The 21,709-nt window shown below is 43.1% G+C and overlaps 1 protein-coding gene across 2 annotated transcripts; it reads left to right on the top strand.

The window, feature by feature from the left end:
* The first annotated feature begins 2,141 nt into the window (after positions 1 to 2,141).
* On the top strand, positions 2,142 to 4,738 carry LOC125707638 (uncharacterized). 2 transcript variants are annotated; one of them, XM_048974900.1, is made up of 4 exons: positions 2,142 to 2,648; positions 3,350 to 3,509; positions 3,850 to 4,030; positions 4,119 to 4,738. In XM_048974900.1, the coding sequence occupies exons 1-4, from the start codon at positions 2,266 to 2,268 to the stop codon at positions 4,481 to 4,483; spliced, it is 1,089 nt and encodes a 362-aa protein (XP_048830857.1). In that variant the 5' UTR covers positions 2,142 to 2,265; the 3' UTR covers positions 4,484 to 4,738. The 2 variants fall into 2 exon arrangements, with proteins under 2 accessions (XP_048830857.1, XP_048830858.1); XM_048974901.1 differs by having other exon boundaries at positions 3,337 to 3,509.
* Positions 4,739 to 21,709: the final 16,971 nt, after the last annotated feature.

Here is a 21,709-nt window from a genome sequence, read left to right as displayed (position 1 = left end):
TGAGGAAGTAGTGATCTGATGATATTTTTTCTTCAAGTTTCATTGGTGGTGTTGGTGATTATTTGATGTCATTTATTTGCCATCCTTAGGCGGTAAGTCTATGTAATGTCTCCTTGCTGAGGCATATTTTATTTCAGAGTTCAGTATATATGAAAATGACATCAAACTATATGTGTAGCTTATATACAGAGTGCTAAGACTATTGTTTTATAGTGCCTAAAGGGAAAGAATTGCTTCTATTGCAGAAGGAAAAGTTTCTAGTGTAAGCACAAACTAACATCTAAGATAGCCCAAGCAGGACAAACTCTGCTTACCTTTTCAACTCTGTGACGAAGCAGAATTTCTTAATTATCTCTCCTTTGAGTTGAGGAGGGAAAATAAACTGCTTGGCTGCCACTGCTTGAAATGCTAGACGAGCACTGATACCCCTGTACAATAAAAGCCAGCTTCGCGGAGAGAGATGGGAGAGAAGTTGTTCAGACCTTCATGGCTTATGAAACAGCAGATTGTAAACTTCAGTACGAACTTTCAGCAGACGCAACATTAAACATTATCCCTGTTGTTAAGGGTCACCTACACTGTAGGTAAATGGAGAACTAATTAATTTGATATCACTCCATACTGAGTACCTTTGTTAAACATACTCAAAAAAACTGTACACACAGAATTAATGATACTTCTGAAAGGGGTTAATGGGGAAAGAGACTGAAAGGACACGGTACTCCAACAAATGTGACACACCTCTTAAACGTTTCTGTATAGATTTGTTTCGATTAGTTTAGGGGCCAATACGTTCAGCACCTGGCCTTGTCCGTGACCAAAATCTATGTCAAGCCAACTGAAAAGATGCCCTCAATGACTGGCGAAACTTAAAAACAAACTTGAGATTTTCTTATTAATTCAAGGTTATCCAAGTTATCCAAGAAAGAAATGGTGGGTGAACCCAAATCATCAGAAATCGATCTTTGAGATTAAGTGTAGTGCTGTTTCGACTGTTTTCTGGGTAAAAATGCCCTGTTGATGGCAGAGGTCAGGGAAGAATGGCCAGACTGGTTCGAGGAGACAGAAAAGAAACAATAGCTCAAATAGCCACTCATTACAACGAAGGTATGCAGAGCAGCATCTCTGAATGCATAGCAGGTTGAACCTTGAAGCAGATGGGCTACAGCGGCAGCAGACCACACGGGGAGCCACTCCTGTCAGCTAAGAACAGGAAACTGAAGTTACAGTTGGCACAGGCTCAACATAAATTGGACAATGGGAGAAAAAATGGTCAGGTGAGTCTCTATTTTTGCTGCCACACGTGACGCAACCAACATATAAGCATGGATCCATCCAGCCTTGTGTCAACAATTCAGGCTGCTGGTGGTGATGTAATGGTGTGGGGGATGTTTTCTTGGCATGCTTTGGGCCCCTTATTATTAATTGAGAATTATTTAAATGCCACAGTCACCCTGAGTTTTTTGTGTTTGACCATGTCCATCCCATCATGAAGACAGTGTATCCAGCTTGTAATGGCTACTTCCAGCAGTACAGTATAACACAGCATGTCACAAAGCTCACATCATCTAAGACTGGGCTCCTGAACATGACAATGCGTTCACTGAACTCAAATGGCCTCCATAGTCACCAGATCTCAAGCCAATAGAACACCTGTGCATCATGAAAATGAAGGCAACAAATCTGCAGCAATTGTGTGATTCTGTCATGTCAACATGGATTAAAGTCTCAGGAATGTTTAAAGAACCTTGTTGAATTCATACCATGAAGAATTAAGGCAGTTATGAAGGCAAAAGGGGTACCAACTTGGTACTAGCAAGGTGTACCTAATAAAGTGGCCAGTGAATGTATAAATACAGGAAGACATCATTGCCTCTCGGTAGCAGGTCGCTTCAACTTTGCAGTGATGCGTTAAGATTGCACCGGGGGGAGGGGAGATGATTCTCAGCTTTGCCTGTTGGGTCTTGGGCTGGTTTTTTCTACCTTCCACAGCATAACCAATTTTTAGAGATGTGCCTTCATGCAGAGCACATAAAAATCCCGGCTCTGACTCGAGGTGTCTCCCTCGAGAATGTGTCGTGTTTTATTTTTTTTCTTTCCTCAAATCATTCCTGTGGAAACCGCTGGTTCAGAGGGATTGTTGTGAAACGTAAAGGAGAAGAGGTTCCCTTGGGAACTGTATCACAGTACCGTTTGGTAGAAGAGATTCTCACCATGAAGAACAAACAGTTTCTGAGTTCCTGAATTCAAAGGGCTTGTTCCCACATGTCAGTATGTGTTGGGTTCATTAAAGTCACCTGGATTTGGTCTCCCAAAAGTTACATACTTAATACTACTGCTGTCATGTGCAATGTCTATCTATCTATCTATCTATCTATCTATCTATCTATCTATCTATCTATCTATCTATCTATCTATCTATCTATCTATCTATCTATCTATCTATCTATCTATCTATCTATCTGTCTATCTATCTATCTATCTATCTATCTATCTATCTATCTATCTATCTATCTATCTATCTATCTATCTATTTACCATGTTGTCAACCATCGCCTCACAATGTCAGAGACAGGTCGCCGAGTGCAGCCTAATGTATCTCGCTCTACAGTCTCCCCCATCATCCAAACCTTTTGCAGGGAAAACAGGTATGTATGACGGATGGAATTATTCTATAGGAGACATTACAGTATACAGCAGTGGTTCTCAAACTCGGTCCTCGGGCCCCACTGCCCTGCTTGTTTTCCAGCTATCCCTGCCCCACACACACAATTTTCAGCTGTCTTTCAGCTTCTGATTGACTGAACACACCTGATACAGGTAATCAGCAGTGTGTAGGGCAGGGATAGCTGGAAAACAAGCAGGGCAGTGGGGCCTGAGGACTGAGCTTGAGAACCACTGGTATACAGTACTGTGCATACTGTAAAGCAAGAAATGTATAATCTATTCATTCCATGTGTGTGTGTGTGTCTGTGTAGGCCTACAGTACTGTAATATCTTACCTCAATGTGATGTTACAGTATGATACTATAAAAATTAAATAAAAAATAAAATAAATTGGAATTATTGATATAGTTTAGAGTAGTATTCCAGTCACTGGGCAGTGATGCATTACAATTGTAAGTAAAACAGCAATACAATTACATTGGTAATTCATTCTGCAACAAATACATAAGGCATACATTACAAATTGTCATACAGTGTTGTCCTTTGACTTCTATGTCTATGATTGGATGACAACCTCACATGGGTGGCAGAGGAAAACTTCTCAATGAACGACAAGAACAAGAGATCTGTAACATGGTGATTGCAAATAATACTGTCACATTGAGACAGATCCGCGATGCAGTCCTACAGGACAGTGCCATATTCCAAAATGTCAACTCCATCAGCATCTCCACAATAGACCGGGTACTGAAGAAGCATCAGATGACCATGAAGCAGATTTACAGGGTACATTTGAGAGGAACTCTGACAGAGAGAGAGAGCTGCGGTACCAGTATGTGCATGTAAGTCAGTTATTGGTTGTCTATCATTGTAACATGACAGTAAGCAGTGGTTCCCAGTGGTTTTCAGTATCCTCTTTATCTTCAGAATCCAGCTTTATCTGACTACAGCATTTTGCCTAAAATCTGCAACAGAAAACTGTCTTCAGTATTTCTCCCTCCTCTTTGTGTCAAATACTCCCTGCAGTGCCTCTGCATAGGCCTGTAGCCCAGGTTTGGAACCACTGGAGCAGTGGCTATATTGAACTTATGTAGGAGAACATAGAACAATCATATGTAATTTTCTATTACTGTTGTGTATGACTCCTCTATATGACTGATTTTATTATTTTCTCTATTGTAGAGAATAATGGCATTAGAAGGGAATGAAACACCTCACATCCTGGTGTTTGTCGATGAGGCTGGTTTCAACCTGGCCAAGGGCTGCAGACATGGCCGTAACATCATTGGCCAGTGGGCCACGGTGGATGTCCCAGGCCAGCAAGGGGGCAATTTAACAATGTGTGCTGCCATATCTGAGAATGGTGCGGCCACACACATCCCGTTTAAGCCCATACAACACTCCTCAGTGTTCTCAAAAGCTCCTCATTTTCTTGGACCGTCTTTATACAGATCTGGTCCCAGAAAACGAGAGAGGTCTCGAAGGGCCTGACCTTCCACAGTATGTGATCGTGTTGGACAATGTGAATTTCCACCTTGGCCCGCTCATCAGGGCCTGGTTCACTACCCATCCAAGGACGCTCATGGAGCTACTACCACCATACTCTCCTTTCCTCAATCCGACTGAGGAGTTTTTTTCCGCTTGGAGGTGGAGAGTGTATGAACATCGGGCTGAAGACCAGAGGTCCGTGCTCCATGCAATGGATGCTGCGTGCGAGGACATCATAGGGGATCAGTGTAGGGGATGGTTGAGACATTCACACCGTTTCTTCCCTCGCTGCATCGCAAGGGAAAATATCCCCTGCGATGTGGACTAAAATCTATGGCCAGAGAGAGAATAGCGCGTGGATGGCCTGGAGGATGAGGATGGTGGCCAGGAGAGGGTGATGACAGTGACCAGTGAAAGTGTTACTGTAGTTGTGAAATTGTATTTACAGCACTGTAGGCTAGATATAATTTTTCTTGTTTTTTGTTTGTGTTTATATTTTGTACATGTACAGAATACTGTATACATTTTCTTTTTATGTACTCTAATGTATGGAAGTTAATTTAAGTGTGTGAATAAAAATGGTTACAATTTCCTTGGCAGTATGAGTGCAGTGTGTGTGATGTCAAACTTTGGAGGCTGCTCTTACTGTACTGTAGTCTAACATCTAGGCATTTTTACTTACAGTGCTCACACAATGCCAAAGGGACGATGCATTTTGGGGGCACAGACTCCTTATATGAGAAAGGAATTTAGTTTTGACACATGGGTAAACTGTTTTGGGAGAGATATGAGCTTTTGCAGGTGATCCATGGTGTTGTGCTGAACCATCCAGGTTATTTTGGCAAAAGCACTAAGTGAATACAAAGGAGCCAAAGCAACTGAGAAAGATCTCTGACATTTTTATGATACTGACTCTTTATATGGGAAAGGAATCTAGTTTTGAAGCATGTGTGAACAGTTTTGGGAGAGACATGAACTTTTGCTAGTGAGCTATAATGTTGCACAGAACTGTAAGACTACTTGGCCGAATGATCTTGTAGTTTTAAGAACGTAATTTCTGTTTCAAGAAATGAGCCAAACCAACGGAGAAAAAATTTACTTGAGAGGGTACACTCATACTTAATGAATCAATTAACCAGAAACTAAGTGTTAGTTACCTACTGATCCCATGTTCGTTCATTAATCAATCATAATGCTTCATGTATTTCATGCAGTTACTATATTTGTTCATGATTTGCACTTGAGTAGTAACTGAGTTACTAAGTTGCATGTGCCCTCACAAATAGTTACCTAAAAATCTGTAATGCAGTAATGCAGTAATACAGCAAAACTGACCAGTAGCAGAGCTGCTGGTTTTAGCTGTTACTTATGACGCCTGCTGTCTTTCTAGTAGCACAGATGGTCCTTTATCTTTGTCTCTCGTATCCGCAAAGCTCTAGGAGCCTAAAAGAGGCTGAATGCTATACCCACCTCCCCAGCTCAGCCCTGACCGTGGGGAGGTATCGTAATGATGCTGGGAGGGGGGAAATGGTGATATTGTCAGCACAGAACCAGCTTGTTTTGGTCACTACAGAGTCTCAGTCCCCAGGAATGCTACCTTGATCTAGCCCCCCGAAACATCCCTATTGGGAGGCAGCTCATCACTGTACATATGCTGATACGACAGAGATACAGGGGCAGCAATGCCTCTTCAGATAGGTGACAGCTGTGGAAGAAAGCAAGACTGGATGGGAGAAGGTTCTAGAATAAATGAGCCAAACATGCACAGATAAAGTGTCAACAACAACAACAACACATACACACACACATTTTTTAAAAATCTATTAACTATAACCAGATGACCAATCCTGGCCATTGAATATTTTCAAGGAAAAATTCTAGATTTCTTACTTCTCTAAACTAATTTAATAAATGATTCAAAGATGGAGCAAATAGAATGGGAGGATGATTATATACACTAATAAAAACTCATTTGAACTCAGAAGCTGCTCTTGCTTTGTGTGTAGTGGCCCAGGATTGGTGAGAAACGTTGCATGGTGAGGCGACGTTCCGCCAAATATGGATGCAATGAAGAGACGGACCAAAGTCGGCCTGGCATTTTAGCATTCCTTTTGAACGCATTCTGCTGATTGATTCCAACATCAATAATGTATCTGAAAACACATGGATAAAAAAAATGAGAAAGGGAAGAAGGCGAGATCTTCAGAGGAGTGGCTCTGCCAGTGCGAGGGCCCTAATGAAGCTTGGCGTCCCTCTATCTTCTGCTTAGGAGACTGTGAGTGTGTGTTTGGTGAAGCCTCTTGCTCCAGTGCCACTGTCTTCACTTGCAAAAACGTCCCATTATCACCTTATCTCCTTAACTTTGATCTGTACCAATATGCTTGTTATTTACATGGCCAAAAATTCTACATAAATCGGACAATGGAAGATTAGAAAAAATGGTTCGGTCAGAGTCCTCAATGCCAAACTCCAGATCCCAGCAGTGTTGGGGTGTTGAAAGGTCGACGCCTCTGTTCCAGCCTGACCTGCTGTCATTGGCCATGTGGGCTTTAAGTTAATCCGCCCGCCAACCCTGCCGCCCCCCACTGTCAGCGACCTGCTGTCACCGGTGGGCTCTTTGGCGGACCTCGGTTGGCGCTCAATCTGCATAAGCGTGCACAGAATCAGGGCAGAGCAATATAGGACAACTAGGAATAAGAGAGAGGAAGAAGAATCATTGAGAGTTTGGGTGCTGATGGACTGGACAACCTGGATTATATCAATGCACTGCATTGTGGATACAAATGTGCAGAAGAAATGTATTTTTTTCGAAAGAAAATATGACTTAGGAAACTTTGAGGGCTAAAAGTGAAAATGGATTTAGCAAATCACCAGCTAAAGTAGGATAATTGCAGATATCTTGAGGATTTGGTTTGAGTCAGGTTTGCCACATGCCAACTGCTGCCAGAACAGTAATCGACAGTGTTCATCTGAGATGTTCATCTGACTACTGCAGTTACACTGCCAGCCTTAAGATCAGAAACATGGCCTGATACACTTCAGTTACCAGAGTGTGTTGGCATCCTTATTATGGTTTGCATGGATTCCATATTGGTAAAGGTCATGCTCAATTGATATGTTTTACAGGAAATTCAAGCATTTCAATTTTAAATAAGTCACTTCTTGTTTGGCACAATAGTGGATAAACAGCATCGCAATCAATGCCACAGTCTGGGGTAAAAATGGAATGGGAAAAATGCAAATCCAGTCTAGTTCGTCCTTGTTCAACCTTGTTCTCGCTTGGCATCGAAAATCGACATGCAAGACTTGTTTTGGGCAGAAACGGAGCCGGGGAAACATGGGGGTGGGGGGAGGAACAGGGATTTTATGTGGGGACGAGAGCGGTGACAGGTATAACAAAAGCAGTGGGAAGAGATGAAAACAAAAGACAGCCATTTCCACACAAGGACAAGGGAAAAGCAGATACACAAAGCCCAACAAGGGCTGGCCTTGCCATCAGGGTCTGGATGTGCTTGCTGGAGTCTTACAGGTAACATTTAACTTAAGGCTGCCATCTATAATAAACTATAGATACCTTCATAATGCATTATAATAGCCGGTATAAGAATTAATAAAGTGTATAGCATTTTCTATTGCCAGTCATAAAGCATTATAGTGCATGGTGATTATGATACTACATGACCTCCAATGAAGCTGCCATCAGTAATGCATTACAGATACCTTCATAGTCCATTATAAGAATAAGGAAGCTTTGTACTGCATTATCTGTAGTTTATTACATATGAGAGCTTCATAATGCATAATAAAGATGGCTATATTGTGTTATGCCTCTTTGTAAATATTTATAGGCATGTTTATAATGCTTTATGAATGCATTATAATGTGTCATGAATGTGTTCATAGATTCTTATAGATGTGGCATTCATAGAAAGTGTTACCATTAAATCCCTATATTCAAGCATTACAGAGTTTGGTCATGCAAATAAGAATCCATGAGCGAGCTGCTTGAAGTCAGTGCCTTCGTTTGCATTATGACAGGCAGCTTCTGGTTGACTTCAGGAGCCAACGGAGACATGAGAAGAGAGGCGGAAACCTGAAAAAAAAAGCATAAACTTTATGCTAATAATTTGCAACACGAAGATGGGGATCCGGAACTGCTGGCCTGTTTTCCTGCTTCCTAACTGGCTAATTATCTTTCTTACTGTCACACAGGACTTATAGAGAATGAAGGAGAAATTACTCCTATATTATTACCCTGGATTTTCTGTCACACGCTGATCAAGTCCTTATGGTGCTCTGCTGATAATATTTGCATCACTACTGAAGATACAGTTTAACAGCCACATTATCAGGAAATCAATAATTTATATGTTAATTAATGGAACGTCAAAATATACAGTAGGTACGCTGTCTAAGAAAAGTAAATATAGCTTAAATTTTTATTTATTCTAACATGAAACAAGTATTGTTCATGGAATTTCAGGGAATAACTCAATGTTAATTACAAATGTAGCCATAGCTTAGTGGTAGGTTATGAAGAACATTCTCTGGGAAGAGTTTTGTGTCAAGAGTTGTTTTGAACTGGACAGAATAATGCATAGAATGAATGAAAGAAACTTTTTGGATGAGAGAAGCTGTGCAGTGTTAGCTTCAGTATAGCTATTCCATATTTATTCAGCTCTTTTATGGCCCTTAAATGAATAAGGCGCTCATAAAATATCTCTGTGGCAAGCGAAGATTTGAACAGGGACAGCATTATTGTGACTCCTCAGAATATCAAATCTGCACCTAAGAGAAAACGTATATCGTAAAGTAAGTTTCTTCTCACAATACCACTCTCCCTGAAACAATACAAAGATACAGGAAGCATGCAAAGTTCACAATCAAACACATCACGCAGCTGCTGGCAGTAAGAAACACAATTTTCGTACATCTCAGTTAGGCTCCATGCTTCTTGACACTCATTGTTTGCTCTGAATTGCAATTAAAGTCTTATTTGTTACTTCTCTCTCGCTTCAACTGAGACAAATTCCAGGTCTGGCAAAATCCATGATTAGCACTTATCACAATAGAGTCACAGTTGGCGAAGGCACATTGCTAATTAAACGAACGTCAGCAACCACGATTGCTCCGGCCTTCCATTTTTAGGAACGGGTTGCAAAATAGGAATCCGTGTGTGTCAGGGCAGACAGTTTAAATCTGCTTTGTGTGTTTTAGCTAATAAATCATGCCTTTTTGTTCCTATCACAGAGATCCTAAAAACATTTCTCAGATAATGCTACTTTTTGCCTCTGTGGGGACAGGCACGTTTGGAACAGTAAAGGGGAATCGAACCCTGTAATATCTATGCCAAATTCAGACTAAAAGTGACTACAAGAGGCTTCCAACTGTTGTAGCTTTTTTTAGGCTTGTTGGTCCGGAATAAATCTCCCTCCTTAGCTGCTTCTGTCCAGGTCCCCAATGAAAACAGGACATTTTACAGAAATCAATCCAAGCCCAAATGGACTGGGAACCAGTTACCACAGCAGACTTTGTGAGTGAGAATCCAGTGTCAGCCACAAGTTACAGACGAACCCGCTGGAAGAATAAACCAAGCTGTGTATGTAGCACTCATATCCTAACTATCCTAACAACCAACATTCACTGCTTGGAAAAATGCATTGACGCAAGCAATAAACCCCCCGCCCCCCCCCAAAAAAATAAAAATCTTTCAAATTGAAAAATATGCATGGCTGTTTTTCAACATATGGAGAGTTCATCCTCATGCCTGTTTTGTCGAGACATACACAGATGCAGAAGCTATTTTCCTTCAGTTCCTTTCCAAGAGTAATCAGCCTTGGTTTAATATTAGACAAAATCTGTGCATCTGTAGTGCTGATTCCCCCCCTGAATATAATGACATAAATGGGCCATTGTCGTTAGTGAGTGTAGAATAAATTAAGGGTAATTGAGAGTACCCTTGAAGGGCTAGTGCTTTGCTGGGAAGGACCAGCAACAAGGTTCTCAGGCCTTTCTCATTATGCTGCTGAGTACTCAGCTTTGGGGGTGGATGGACTGGTTAAATCCTACTAATTGCATACAGCCACCTTCAAGGTCACCTGCCTCTAAACCCGGCCCCAGTGGGGACTCTTTGATTAAATATTAACGCAGAGGAAAATGGGACGTGTTTTACACCGGAAAGTAAAAGTGCAGGATACCTGAGCACGGACCCCAGGATGCATGGAGCCATTTCCATAAGAAGCAGGCCGCTAACTGCTTATCAGCGCACATTTTTTTCCAAGGCTCATTGAGATTTTTTAGCATGGAACTTGTGCCAAAGTGACCAAGCATCTGGAACAGAATGTATAGCATGTGACAGAGACATTTTAATGAAGCCAGCCTACTAAAATAAGTTTTCAAAGTTATATGGGACTGGCAGACGGAAGTCGCCATATTTGTTTTGGGAATTTTTTTTCCTTCGCCCCACCTGACCTTTGACTGAAGAGCTCAGGTTGGATCTGAATGGGTGAGATCTCTGCCTCTCCAAAGGAGGTCAGTAACCAGTGCTGGGTCTTTGAGGATCAATACAGTGTTAATCTTACAAGCTGCAGAAAAACAATAGAATCTGACTTGTGTCATTTAGATAACAGAAAATGTTCTAAAATATAAAGGTGTTGCTTTATACTGGTGAGTGGTACCACTTGACATTCACTAATTAACACGGTAATGGTGCCATCACCACACACACCACAGAATACTGTGCGGCCCACAGGATCAACCTTAAGCTCAGTCGATGGCTGCTGTTGTAACTCAATGCTATTTAACCATTAGCAATTACCGCCTGACCCATTGTTAACAGAGGCCTCTGTAACTCTACAAGACAGAGGTGCCTGGGGGTGGGGGTGAGGGTCAAGTGGACTGGACAAGTGGCCTCTGAGTTTGAGGTGTGACCTACAAATTAGTCAAGAATCTGAGAGCGGTGCTGGAGTGGTTAAGCACCTCTGGTGCAAATCCATCCTGTGTCACAGGGATGGAAAGAACAATGACTTTTTTGGGGCCTCCGTTTCCAGAATGAACAGGGACTAGGTGGCATCATGGGATGAACAGATGAATAATAAAGAAGCCATTTTGGCTAGTGTGTCAGGGACATAGGGATTGGTTGAATGTTGTACATACAGTAACCCCTGGCAGGAAAAATAAAAAGCTAACAGTGTAAGTGAATCTAAGAATCTTAAATCACCCCTCAAAAGCCTCATCACCTGACTCCCCTGTCCATCCCTTTTCTGTATTTTAGATAAGTAAGGAGACTGATTCCACTGTATCACTCTTAATCAAGCTACTCGAAAGTTACATAAGTACACTGGCTCAATAAGTGCAGCATTGTGCTAACACAAGTACGAGATCTCTTTCCTCACCCACCAGTGCATTTACGAAAATGTTCCTCTTTATTTAAAAGAACTGGTAACAACTCAAACCACAAACTGCCCTCTCTGCTCTTCCCAATTAAATTGCCTCCATCCCCCCAGAGCTAAACACAGCACAACGGGCGATCGGGCTTTCTGTGCTGCTGTGCCTCGCCTATGGAAATGCCTTTCCTGACACCCCGAGAGCACCTCAATCTACTGACAGTTTTAAAAAAGGACTTAAAACCTTCCTTTTTAGCAGATTTTATCATTCTTTTTTTTCCGTTTCATAGCTTTTTTACATTTTTAGATTGTTGAGGTTTTGTAGTACTTAGAGATTTTCTCAGAAAATGTAGAGTGCGTTATGAATAAAATCGCTAAACCGCTTATCCTACTAGGTCGCGGGGGGTCCGGAGCCTATCCCGGAAGCAATGGGCACGAGGCAGAGAACAACCCAGGATGGGGGGCCAGCCCATTGCAGGGCACACTCACACACCATTCACTCTCACATGCACACCTTCGGGCAATTTAGCAAGTCCAATTAGCCTCAGCATGTTTTTGGACTGTGGGGGGAAACCGGAGTACCCGGAGGAAACCCCACGACGACATGGGGAGAACATGCAAACTCCACACGCATGTAACGCAGGCGGAGACTCGAACCCGGGTCCCAGAGGTGTGAGGCAACAGTGCTAACCACTGCACCCTAATTATAATTATTATTATTATTATTATTATTATTATTATTATTATTATTACCAACAACACAAAGGTTGTGGGTTCAAATACCAGGGTGTACCCATAAATCACAACCCTCTGCTGTGACTTGGTTAACATAAAAGTGTCAGATAACTGGATGACAGGTAATATGCTGTGGATGTGAACGCATGGCAAATGATGTTATCGTGCTGTGACAAACTGGAGCGGAACGTGTGAAAAATCTCTCTTGTGCTCCCACATGTCCATCAGCGGTTGCAACTTTTATGTGAGTTTTTCCAAATGAAAAACAATTGCACTGCATTTACAGGTTCTCTTCCTGTGTTGTAGCTCCATTTATCTATACGAAAAAAAAAATCCTGATCTAATCTTTCTGTATCTCGCAGTATCTGCTGACTTTTCCCAGACAGATGTGTTGGTCTAGGCAGCTATTTATGCTAATGCTGTTGAGCATTTTATTATCTAAATTTTAACCTCATTTTGAATGGTTAAGTGTAACAGTGATTTCACTGTGTTGATGTGTTATTGACAATGCACAGCCTGCAGTATATACCACCCAGAAGCACCAGTAACATCTGAAACCGAGACAAGACATGACATTGATGTTGTTATTTCGTCATTTATGACAAAGCGAAAGGAGATGGGGGCAGCGCTCAGAGTCAGTGTAAAACAGCGCTTCTGTCTACCCACAGATTCCAGGCAAACGAAAATGGACGTGGCTGCCATGTGATGTCCACAACTTTGTCACGGGAGCAGTCGAAAGCGATCCCGCTGTCATTTGTCTTCATTACGGGAATTAGTTGGGGTCAGAAGGAATTCATCTCCTGCAAATTTATTTACGCTTTATTTGGATTAATAAACCTGGCAAGGCTGAGGGCGGTGACTGAGATGTAACAGATAGTCTAAGCCTGGTGTGGAATGTGTCTGTGTGCTGACAGCCTCACGAAGTGGAGGCGGCTGGACATTGATAGAGTATCCGGAATTGCAGGCCACCTCGTCTACCTTCTCATCTGCTGTTCCTTATTTATTTTACGGCCTCTCCGTGCCTTGAATGAAGGCATAATTCATACAGGGCTGCAGCCTTCAGTCAGGTGACACACACAGACTGGCATGGAGAACCGACTCATTAATGGACTTTGGCTTAGACCTCGACCACAGTTTACATTTTGTTTTTAGCAAGCAGGCACATTCTCTGCCTGGGGGGAGGGGGTGGGATAGTGGGGGGCTGGGTAGCTAGTTAACCTTGGACCCCTACAGATTCTTGTGTCTCTATTTGGGGTTTTTTGGTTCCTCTCCTCCATTGACTGCTGGCATTTCATTCTTCTTTCTTTCTTTCTTTCTTTCTTTCTTTCTTTCTTTCTTTCTTTCTTTCTTTCTGTTTTCCCTTTTTCACTGTTTCATGTATTATTCTGTATGAATGTTGTAGTAATGTATTACCACATGCCCATGTCAAGCACCTTAGGCCGAGCCTGTAGTGAAAGGCGCTATATAAATATAATGAATTGATTCTTCTGACCTCTCGCCCAGCACAGGGCTGCTGTGAGCCTGAAGCTTATCCAGCAGAGCACGTGGTGGAGGACGCCCGACCCTCGGAGGGCAGTCGCACAAGGGGCATTTTTCTAGATGCCCAATGAAGCTACCCGCACGTTTTTTTGACTATGGGAAGTAGTTGGGCTTCCCAGAGGAATGCCACGTGGGATAGAGGGGCAACGTGCACATTGAACGGCAGCTGGGAGGTGAACCTAGCACTTCGGCTCGTGTTCGTTTAAGCCGGTTGAAAGCCTTTAAAGAGATAAGAGCGGTAATGAGGTCAAATCTGGCAAGGGCTACACGTCTATGACATGGACACGCTCGCCAGCACTGTCGTCTTATATCAAGGTCTTGTAGCCCTCATACCAGAAGAATATGGTGTATTTAAATGACATTGCCTTTTGGGTAGACTTTAAAATGTGTGATCTTCAGAGTTTTTTTTGTCGGAAATGGTGGGGGGGGGAGGGGGGTCACTCTGGAGCAGGGATTTTTAGAGCTGTGTGTCAGAAACATTAAACTAATGGTAATATTCACTCGAAGGTCTTTCCCCATCAAAGCAGGGAAAGCAGTAGTCTTCGATAACACATGAGGGCCACCTGCATGCTTGCCACCAGGGGGGGGGGGCACCCTCAGCTCTACTTATAAACCCCCGGGATCTACAGTGACTATGGAAATGCGCTATAAAAACCTACTTGCACTTATTACAACTGTGCATATTGCATTATTAAAAATTATTAATAGCTTTAACACACCATGAATTTAATGTAGCAGGCTTTGGATACCTGCGATGTACAGAGAGACTGCAAGAGGCAGGTTTGGGCTTTGATTTTTAATGAGCTGATGAATGCAGATGTTCAAAATGTCTGAAGCAATCAGACGTATAACTGACAGCGACAACATTAACAATAATGTGATGGAACAAGATTTATAAGACTTATAAATACTCACTATGGCTGGCATTGGACTGCCCAGTAATTACTGGGTTCTGTAATCTGTGCGTAATGAAGTGGTTTTATTTGCAGTGTTTTTATTCAATGCTGCTGTCTGGCTACTAGTAATAGTGTCACTGCCACTGTCAGGCTGTGATCAGGTTTCATTTACATTTGTCTTCGTCGCTGTCGTTCTGAGTCATGCAGAGCGAGATGTGAGAATATTTTTGTTAGTCCTAATGAAAGGAGCTAAACTTTGCATTTTATTCAAACACGTGTTGTGAACTTGTGAAGCTGCTTCTTTTGGGGGTGCTGGACAGAGCCATGTGAAAAGTAATGTCCTCAGCAAGAGAAATTCTGGCTGTATGCACAACAATTCTGAAGAATGAGGCATTGCAGGAAATACGGAACAAGACGAGACGGAATCACCAATCAGCATGCGATCTGAGGTCACCTGACTCACTCTCCCTTCCAATACTGTCATGCTGCAATCTGCATATTAAATAGAATTAGCCTTACTAGCTGAGAGTTGAGTGCTGCTCCTTGATAAGGTCTGAGCTTTGTCCTGAACAGCATCCTTATCCTATGATTTATTTTACCTGCCAAATGACTGCTCTCATGTTTCATTGTAATGTCAGGTCAGTTACAATTAACATACTGTATGTTTACCTACTTTAAGTCTGTAGAGAGTGCAATCACGTGCTTCTTAATACAACAAATTGACAATGCAAAATGCAATACAGCACATTCATGCTGCAGTTTCCTTGTACGTCTCTGGTTTTTCTACTGTTCGCTGGTCATGCATTTTTATTTGCGTGGTTTTTACAAAGTTTCTGTAAAACTATGAATGAAATTTTCACTTGTAAAAAGGCATTGCCTCTGACATCATATTAAATTCAATTACAGTCAGACACAATAACTGACTGCGACAAACGGCAATTTGTTATGCCAATACGTGTTAGCTCTGCACAGTTTTTACGTTCTCACATTTTAAATTTGCGAGGATGAATAGCAATCTGGTACAGATAACGGCAAGAGCCAGGCTAGCTCGACCTAAATTGCTTTTTTTTCAGAAATAGATCTTCACGAACAAAACGTGAGTTTCCTACGCGTATTTGCACGGCACGTTCAGTGAAACGTTAAGCGTGAAAAATCGGTCAAAATTTTTCTGAGGGGAAATCGAGTGCGGGCATTGTCGCTCGTGAGACCCTGTTAAGGAGCGTCATGGAAACGGGAGCATTGTTACGGCGTAATAATAAACGCTGCAATAAGAAGAGGCGGCAGACGGGCAGAGGCGTCGGGCAGCAGTTGCGTATTCAGACAGCCTTCCGCTTTAGAGGAGATCGTTTTTCATTTTGATGGCAATGTGCTGGGAGTATGTGATAGGCCAGAAAAGGCATATTAATGGATTCATCATTTTGGGTTTTATTGTGTTTGCCTTTTGTTATGTACTCTGTCGATTTCTTTCTTCCTCTGCTCCCAATTTGTTCTTCTTCAGCAGCTCGCAAGGAAAGTAAGATAGCTGGTCAAAGTTTAAAAAAAAAATGACAGGAGGTGTAAGTGAATGACCAAGGCATCCACCATACGTAAATAAACAACTCCTCCATCCTTATCAGAAAGCAATTTGTTCCATTGTGGAGATAAAGTCTGTGCATTCCATCATTATGAAACGCCTGTCCGTGCTCGGAAACGGACAGCAGCTCCGGCTCCCGGGGGCGAAGCAGGGTGAGAGCTCAGCTATCTCCAAAGCGATCTCGCCTCGCTCGTCCGGAGACGCGTGCGCAGGCCCAACTACTCACGCTGCCCGAGGTGCAGCGCTGTGGATGGAAATTAAATGGGATTTTCCGTGGCCGTGCCCCGCAACGTCCTCGCCGAGAGTGGAGCCGTTCATCACTTCCTGCGCCTGAACCAATAATAGGCTCCGATTGCTAGGTTATTATCTCAGGTTGTTTGTTAGAGCGAAATATTTGTTGTTGTATTCACCCCTTTCTCAAGGAAATAGTTCTTTTAATCCCCCAATTATTCTCAAACCATTTTTTTTAGATATCGAACAGGTTGATAATACTAGTAGCAGTTATATAAGCATTTATAATTGTCGGCAAGCAACCTAAAGCAGGAAGATACAATTAAAAAAAATCCCCATTTGATAAAATGACATGTATTTTCTCTCTCTCTAAACAGACATATCTTTGTTCTTAAATGAGAAAGAATTGCTCCTACTGGGGGGGGCATTTCCTGTTCTTTATGCAATCAAAGGTGGGAAGACTTTGCTGTGTTACTTATCCCATCTTCCCATTGTTCTCTGGTCCCCATTTGCATCGCACAGAAGGAAAGAATTGTTAACAAGCTTTGACCTTTTATCGCAAGCTAGCTCGGGTGCTGCAAATGTTCCTGTGCTTTCACAGGCTCTCTGAAAGTTTTGTATTTCGGTGCGTGACTTGCAGGAAATAAAGCCGTAGCTGGAGTGTCGGGAGAGGTCAGGGAAGGTGCACCCGAAGAGGCAGTCCATTCTTCAGAAGCCTATTCGCTAGGTAAAGACATGGCAAGGTGAAGCTTTGTGGATGTGGACGGAGTAAACAAACCGTGGCGCTGTTTGGACTCGACAAGACGACGGACGGCTAATCTGTGTGCGATAGTGTTGCCGACACCGCTGTCCGCCCAAGATAATGATGCGGCAAATGAGATGGAGCGGTTCGTTATATTCGTGGCCACAGAATAATCTGGTGGAGTTGGTTGGGGTTAGTTTTCAAGAGGAGGCTGTTCCTCTCTGGTGTAAACATGAGTGATTTATTACTCAAAGGGACAGCGGCTCCCAAACAGATAAATAGAGGGGGGGGGGGGGGGGGGGGTAGGCCTGAATTGAAGCAGAGGGGACAAAATAAATTGCAGATTGCAGTGAAGAATTCTGTCCCCAAGCATGAGGCTGGATTTTTCCTTATGTGCAAAGAGGTCGTGAAGCTAAAGGAATCCGAGAAGAGGCTGGAGGACCTTCCAGGAAGAAAAATTCATCCTCCGCTAGAAATGTCAGCCTGCAGTTGAGTCGGGTTTCTTCCCTCCAGGCCCTCGGAGTGTTTGGAGGCCTAGCAGGGAATCAGCACTGTAATTAAAGCAGTGCCGTGAGGGTGCTTCAGTCACTCTAAGCAAATAAGCGCTGTCAGCTCGGCAGGCCCCACTTTCCGCTACATGTGCGACGCCGCTTATTATATACTGTGTCGAAGATGGGAACCGGGTCTGTTCTGTGGCTCAGTGTAACTGATTTAGCAAGGTCCACAGTGCACCAATTTCCACATGTTACATAAAAAAGTTCAATTATAGATACAGATGACACCCAGAACACACAGAATCTGCTTTTTAAATTAGAGTGGAGTGGAAAATTTACTTTGTGAGGTGTCTTTTCAATAGGCTAAGTAATTTAGCTGCTCACCCACACACACACACACACACACACACACACACAAAAACACACATGTAGGGTATACCTATCCTTATGGGGCCTGCTTATTCACTTCTATGACAAAAATGCTAATGCTAACTATGACAACCTTAACCCCCACCCTGCCCTAACCATAACCATAAGTAACCAAGCAAAATACAAGAGTTTTTGCATTTTTAGTTTTTTCATAGCAGTCACTGAGTTTTATAATATATATTTATCACGTTATGGGGACATTGTGTCCCCATAAGCATAGGTATACCCGCTCACGCATGCACACACACACACACACACACGCTCAGTTTTGCAGTTCAGAACTTTATATTTAGGTTCTACAAGAAATTTAGATTATAGATTGATATGCTTCAATGTTCAAGAAACATACTTTTTGTCATACTATACATCTCTGTTAGCTCTATTACTATTGGTGCTTTTCCACTGCCACCAAGAGCCGAGCCGTACTGAGAACTGACGGTTTTCCGTTGTACATTATGGGAGCCGTAACCAGGCTGTACCTGCGCTGACATGGCCCTGCTTATTAGTGTGACCAGACTAAGCGGGTTGTGCCACTGCCATCTGATTGGTCGATATCAATCAATATGCACGGATTATCTGAAGGACAAAGGGCCTATTCTATGTAATATTCATTATTAGCAATATTTCATATCCCAATGTATTGATGCATTCCCGATAACTTGCTTATGAAAGTACTATAGAACAGCTGAACGGAATGGATTTCTAATGCAATCTTACACAAGTGAATGCTAATACTGCTAGCGTTTGATGCCAGCATAAGATGGCAATTCTCACAGACTTGCTAACTGAAATTAGCACATAGTAAATCACGATGTACACTGTGTGAATAGTAAATAAGCATCTCGATCTTTGGTTTTACATCACTGTCTCTCTACAAACCTGGAAACACCTTATATTAATTATGCTTCTTTTATTAATTACTATTAATTACAATTTTCATAGCTCCAACATGTTCATACTTTCATGTTTAGTTTGTAAAACGCCACTAATCAACAGAGACGATGTTACCACTCATTAGCGCTGTTTTTGTCTAGTCTGATATAAAAGTAATGGCCATCTTGCTTTAGTTAGCTCTGCTCGACATTATCAAGCGCTTCACGATGAGAACCCTTGGGCAGGTCTGGCAGGAAATCAGGCTGTACCGCCTCCACTCTGAATGGCAGAAGCTTCCTATTGCGGCAAACATCCCTCTTTACCATTCCGGCGGCATGGTCCACCTTGCAACTTTTCAGAGGGGGGTGTGAATGCAGAATTAATTGGTGTTTTCAAAGTGGGAAGAAGACGATAACAAACTTGAATCCTCATGGACAACTATGGCCGTCTGCGCGGATCAGCCCGGAGATTACGCTCAGTTCCGCTACTTCTCTTCAGATCCTCCGTATCTCTCCATCTCCCTGTCCCTCGCCCCCCCCCCCATTATCTGCCATATTATTCTCCTCTTCCACAGCAATGGCTGGTCAGCAAAGTTTCTGCTGCTCTCTGACTTTCTCTTCGAAACGTGGGCTCAAAGCTACATTGCATCTGTAGCAGTGATCCATTTTTACTATTTAATGTACCCCCCCCCCCCCACCCCCGGCAACACCCCCCCGGCCCTACTTCTCATTTTCCCTTCCTCACGATGCAGCCACAGCTGCAGCCATCCATTGGGGGGGTGGGCGGGGTACAATCGGCATAATCACTGATCTCTGATGCGATGGGGGGGCTCTGAATGTGTCCCTCCTCTGCAAAGCTGCCTGGCTCGTCCCCGGTGGGAAGCCCCTCACTGCTATGACAAAATCCAATCTCAGCCCTGGGCCGTTTACCCCTCTCCGGGACAGCATGGGCGTCAGGCTGCGTGAGATTCCACATCTCCAGAGTACTAACCTGAGAGCCCCTGCCTGTAAATAAAGATATTCTCACAAGCTAATATAAAGGATTATTTTGGCAGGGCACTTCTTTCCAATTTAATATTCTATGTAATTGTATATAGCATAATATAATGTATTCCTTCTATGTATGTTGATTTAAAGAAATGGTTGGAGTTTTTGTCACTGAATTGAGGTGGGTTCCCCATCACCTGTGAAGAGAACAAACTCCGATAAAGTCTTCAGAGTCCTCCGTTGCTTGCTTTCATTGGCACTGTAATTTTATTAAAGCTGTACGACCCTGAGACTGGGGAAATAAACTTGGATGAAGTGGCTGGATGGGTCGTGGGAGTGGCTGAATGCTGACGCAGCAACCTGAGCTCGGAGCAGAAGGATACTCTGCCTTATTGCAGTGACTCCAAACCCGGTCCTTGGGGAACCAAAGACAGTCCACATTTTTGCTCCCTCCCACCTTCCCAGCTTTCAGCCAATCAAGAACTTCAAAAACCTGGTATGTGTGTGTTGGGAGTTGGGAGAGAACATAAATATGGACTGTCTGGGGGGTCCCCGTGGACTGGGTTGGGAAACGCTGCCTTATTGGACTGCTGTGGAGCTGACAGGAGGGTCAGGGTGAGGTGAGGTTTGGGGGTGAGGGTCTGGGGATCTGAAAGGGCAGCAGGCAGTGACTGGAACTGCTAGATGGCGGAAAGAAAGGAGAGGGAGTGCGGTGCCAGCATAGATGAGGAGAGGGAATAGCCAGTCAGCCAGTACAGTGATGGGTTAGATGGAGGTTAATGGAAGCCAGCGCCCAGAGGGAGTTGCTGTAATCAGGGTAGATAAGCGCCAGAGTTTAACCCAGAGGCTCGATGGAGCATGTGCTCCCTGTACCCAGCGGGAGCCCTCAGAGGCTGGCTCAGCATGGATAACGAACCGGGGAGGGTCAGGTATCTGCTTCTCCGCACTCGACAGCTGGACCGTGGGAGACTGAAAGGTGGGGCAAAGACCACCAGAAGCTGGCCGGGAGGTATATGTTTATACAAGCACTGCAGCAGCATGAAAGGCCCGTGAGGCGTATTCCTTCCGGAATGATCCGTTGGCCTTGACAATAATAACTGAATACACTCAAAACTCCAGATGATGGATATTTTGACAACAGCTGTCCTTCCTTCAGGTTTAGAAGTCAGTGGTAACGTGATTTGAGAGCAGACCTTTACAGGAAATGATGTATTTAGAGTGACAGCACAGTTGCTCCACTGCCCCCCCCCTGCGATGATTCGATTTGATCCACTCTGTCAATTTATCATTCCGCATTTATTGATTAATTCACACCAGAATTCAATTTCATCCAGTTGCCAGACAGCTTGGTGATCGCCTCGGAAACCTTCGCGACCCACCTGTGATCTCATATTGCTGGGACGCCCTGAGGGAATTTAACTAATGCTGTCAATGTCCTTTTAACAACATTGGTAGATTAAACCACGTAGGATTTTGGCATGTATATTTAACTGCTGGTGCCATGTTAGTTTATCTGTGAGACAGGGAGCCGCAAATTTAGTTGGCAACGTAACTAACTGATTATTTCATGGCTGATTATTTTACTGATTGATAACAGATTAAATGATTTCTCTTCTTTATTTGTGTTTATTGATAACTTCATGTATTTATTGTATTCATGGTGTTTTTACT

This window comes from Brienomyrus brachyistius, chromosome 14 (genome assembly GCF_023856365.1).
Source record: "Brienomyrus brachyistius isolate T26 chromosome 14, BBRACH_0.4, whole genome shotgun sequence".
NCBI classification, from domain to species: Eukaryota; Metazoa; Chordata; class Actinopteri; order Osteoglossiformes; family Mormyridae; genus Brienomyrus; species Brienomyrus brachyistius.
Note: the sequence above shows the minus strand (reverse complement) of the source record. Positions and strands in the feature narration are given on the sequence as shown.

Excerpts from the sequence above, each read along its gene's own strand:
- LOC125707638 (XM_048974900.1), top strand. The coding sequence starts at position 2,266 with ATGTCAGTATGTGTTGGGTTCATTAAAGTCACCTGGATTTGGTCTCCC. Across the intron at positions 2,649-3,349 it reads ACCTTTTGCAGGGAAAACAG|TCCTACAGGACAGTGCCATA; the intron begins GTATGTATGACG and ends TCCGCGATGCAG. Across the intron at positions 3,510-3,849 it reads TGCGGTACCAGTATGTGCAT|AGAATAATGGCATTAGAAGG; the intron begins GTAAGTCAGTTA and ends TCTCTATTGTAG.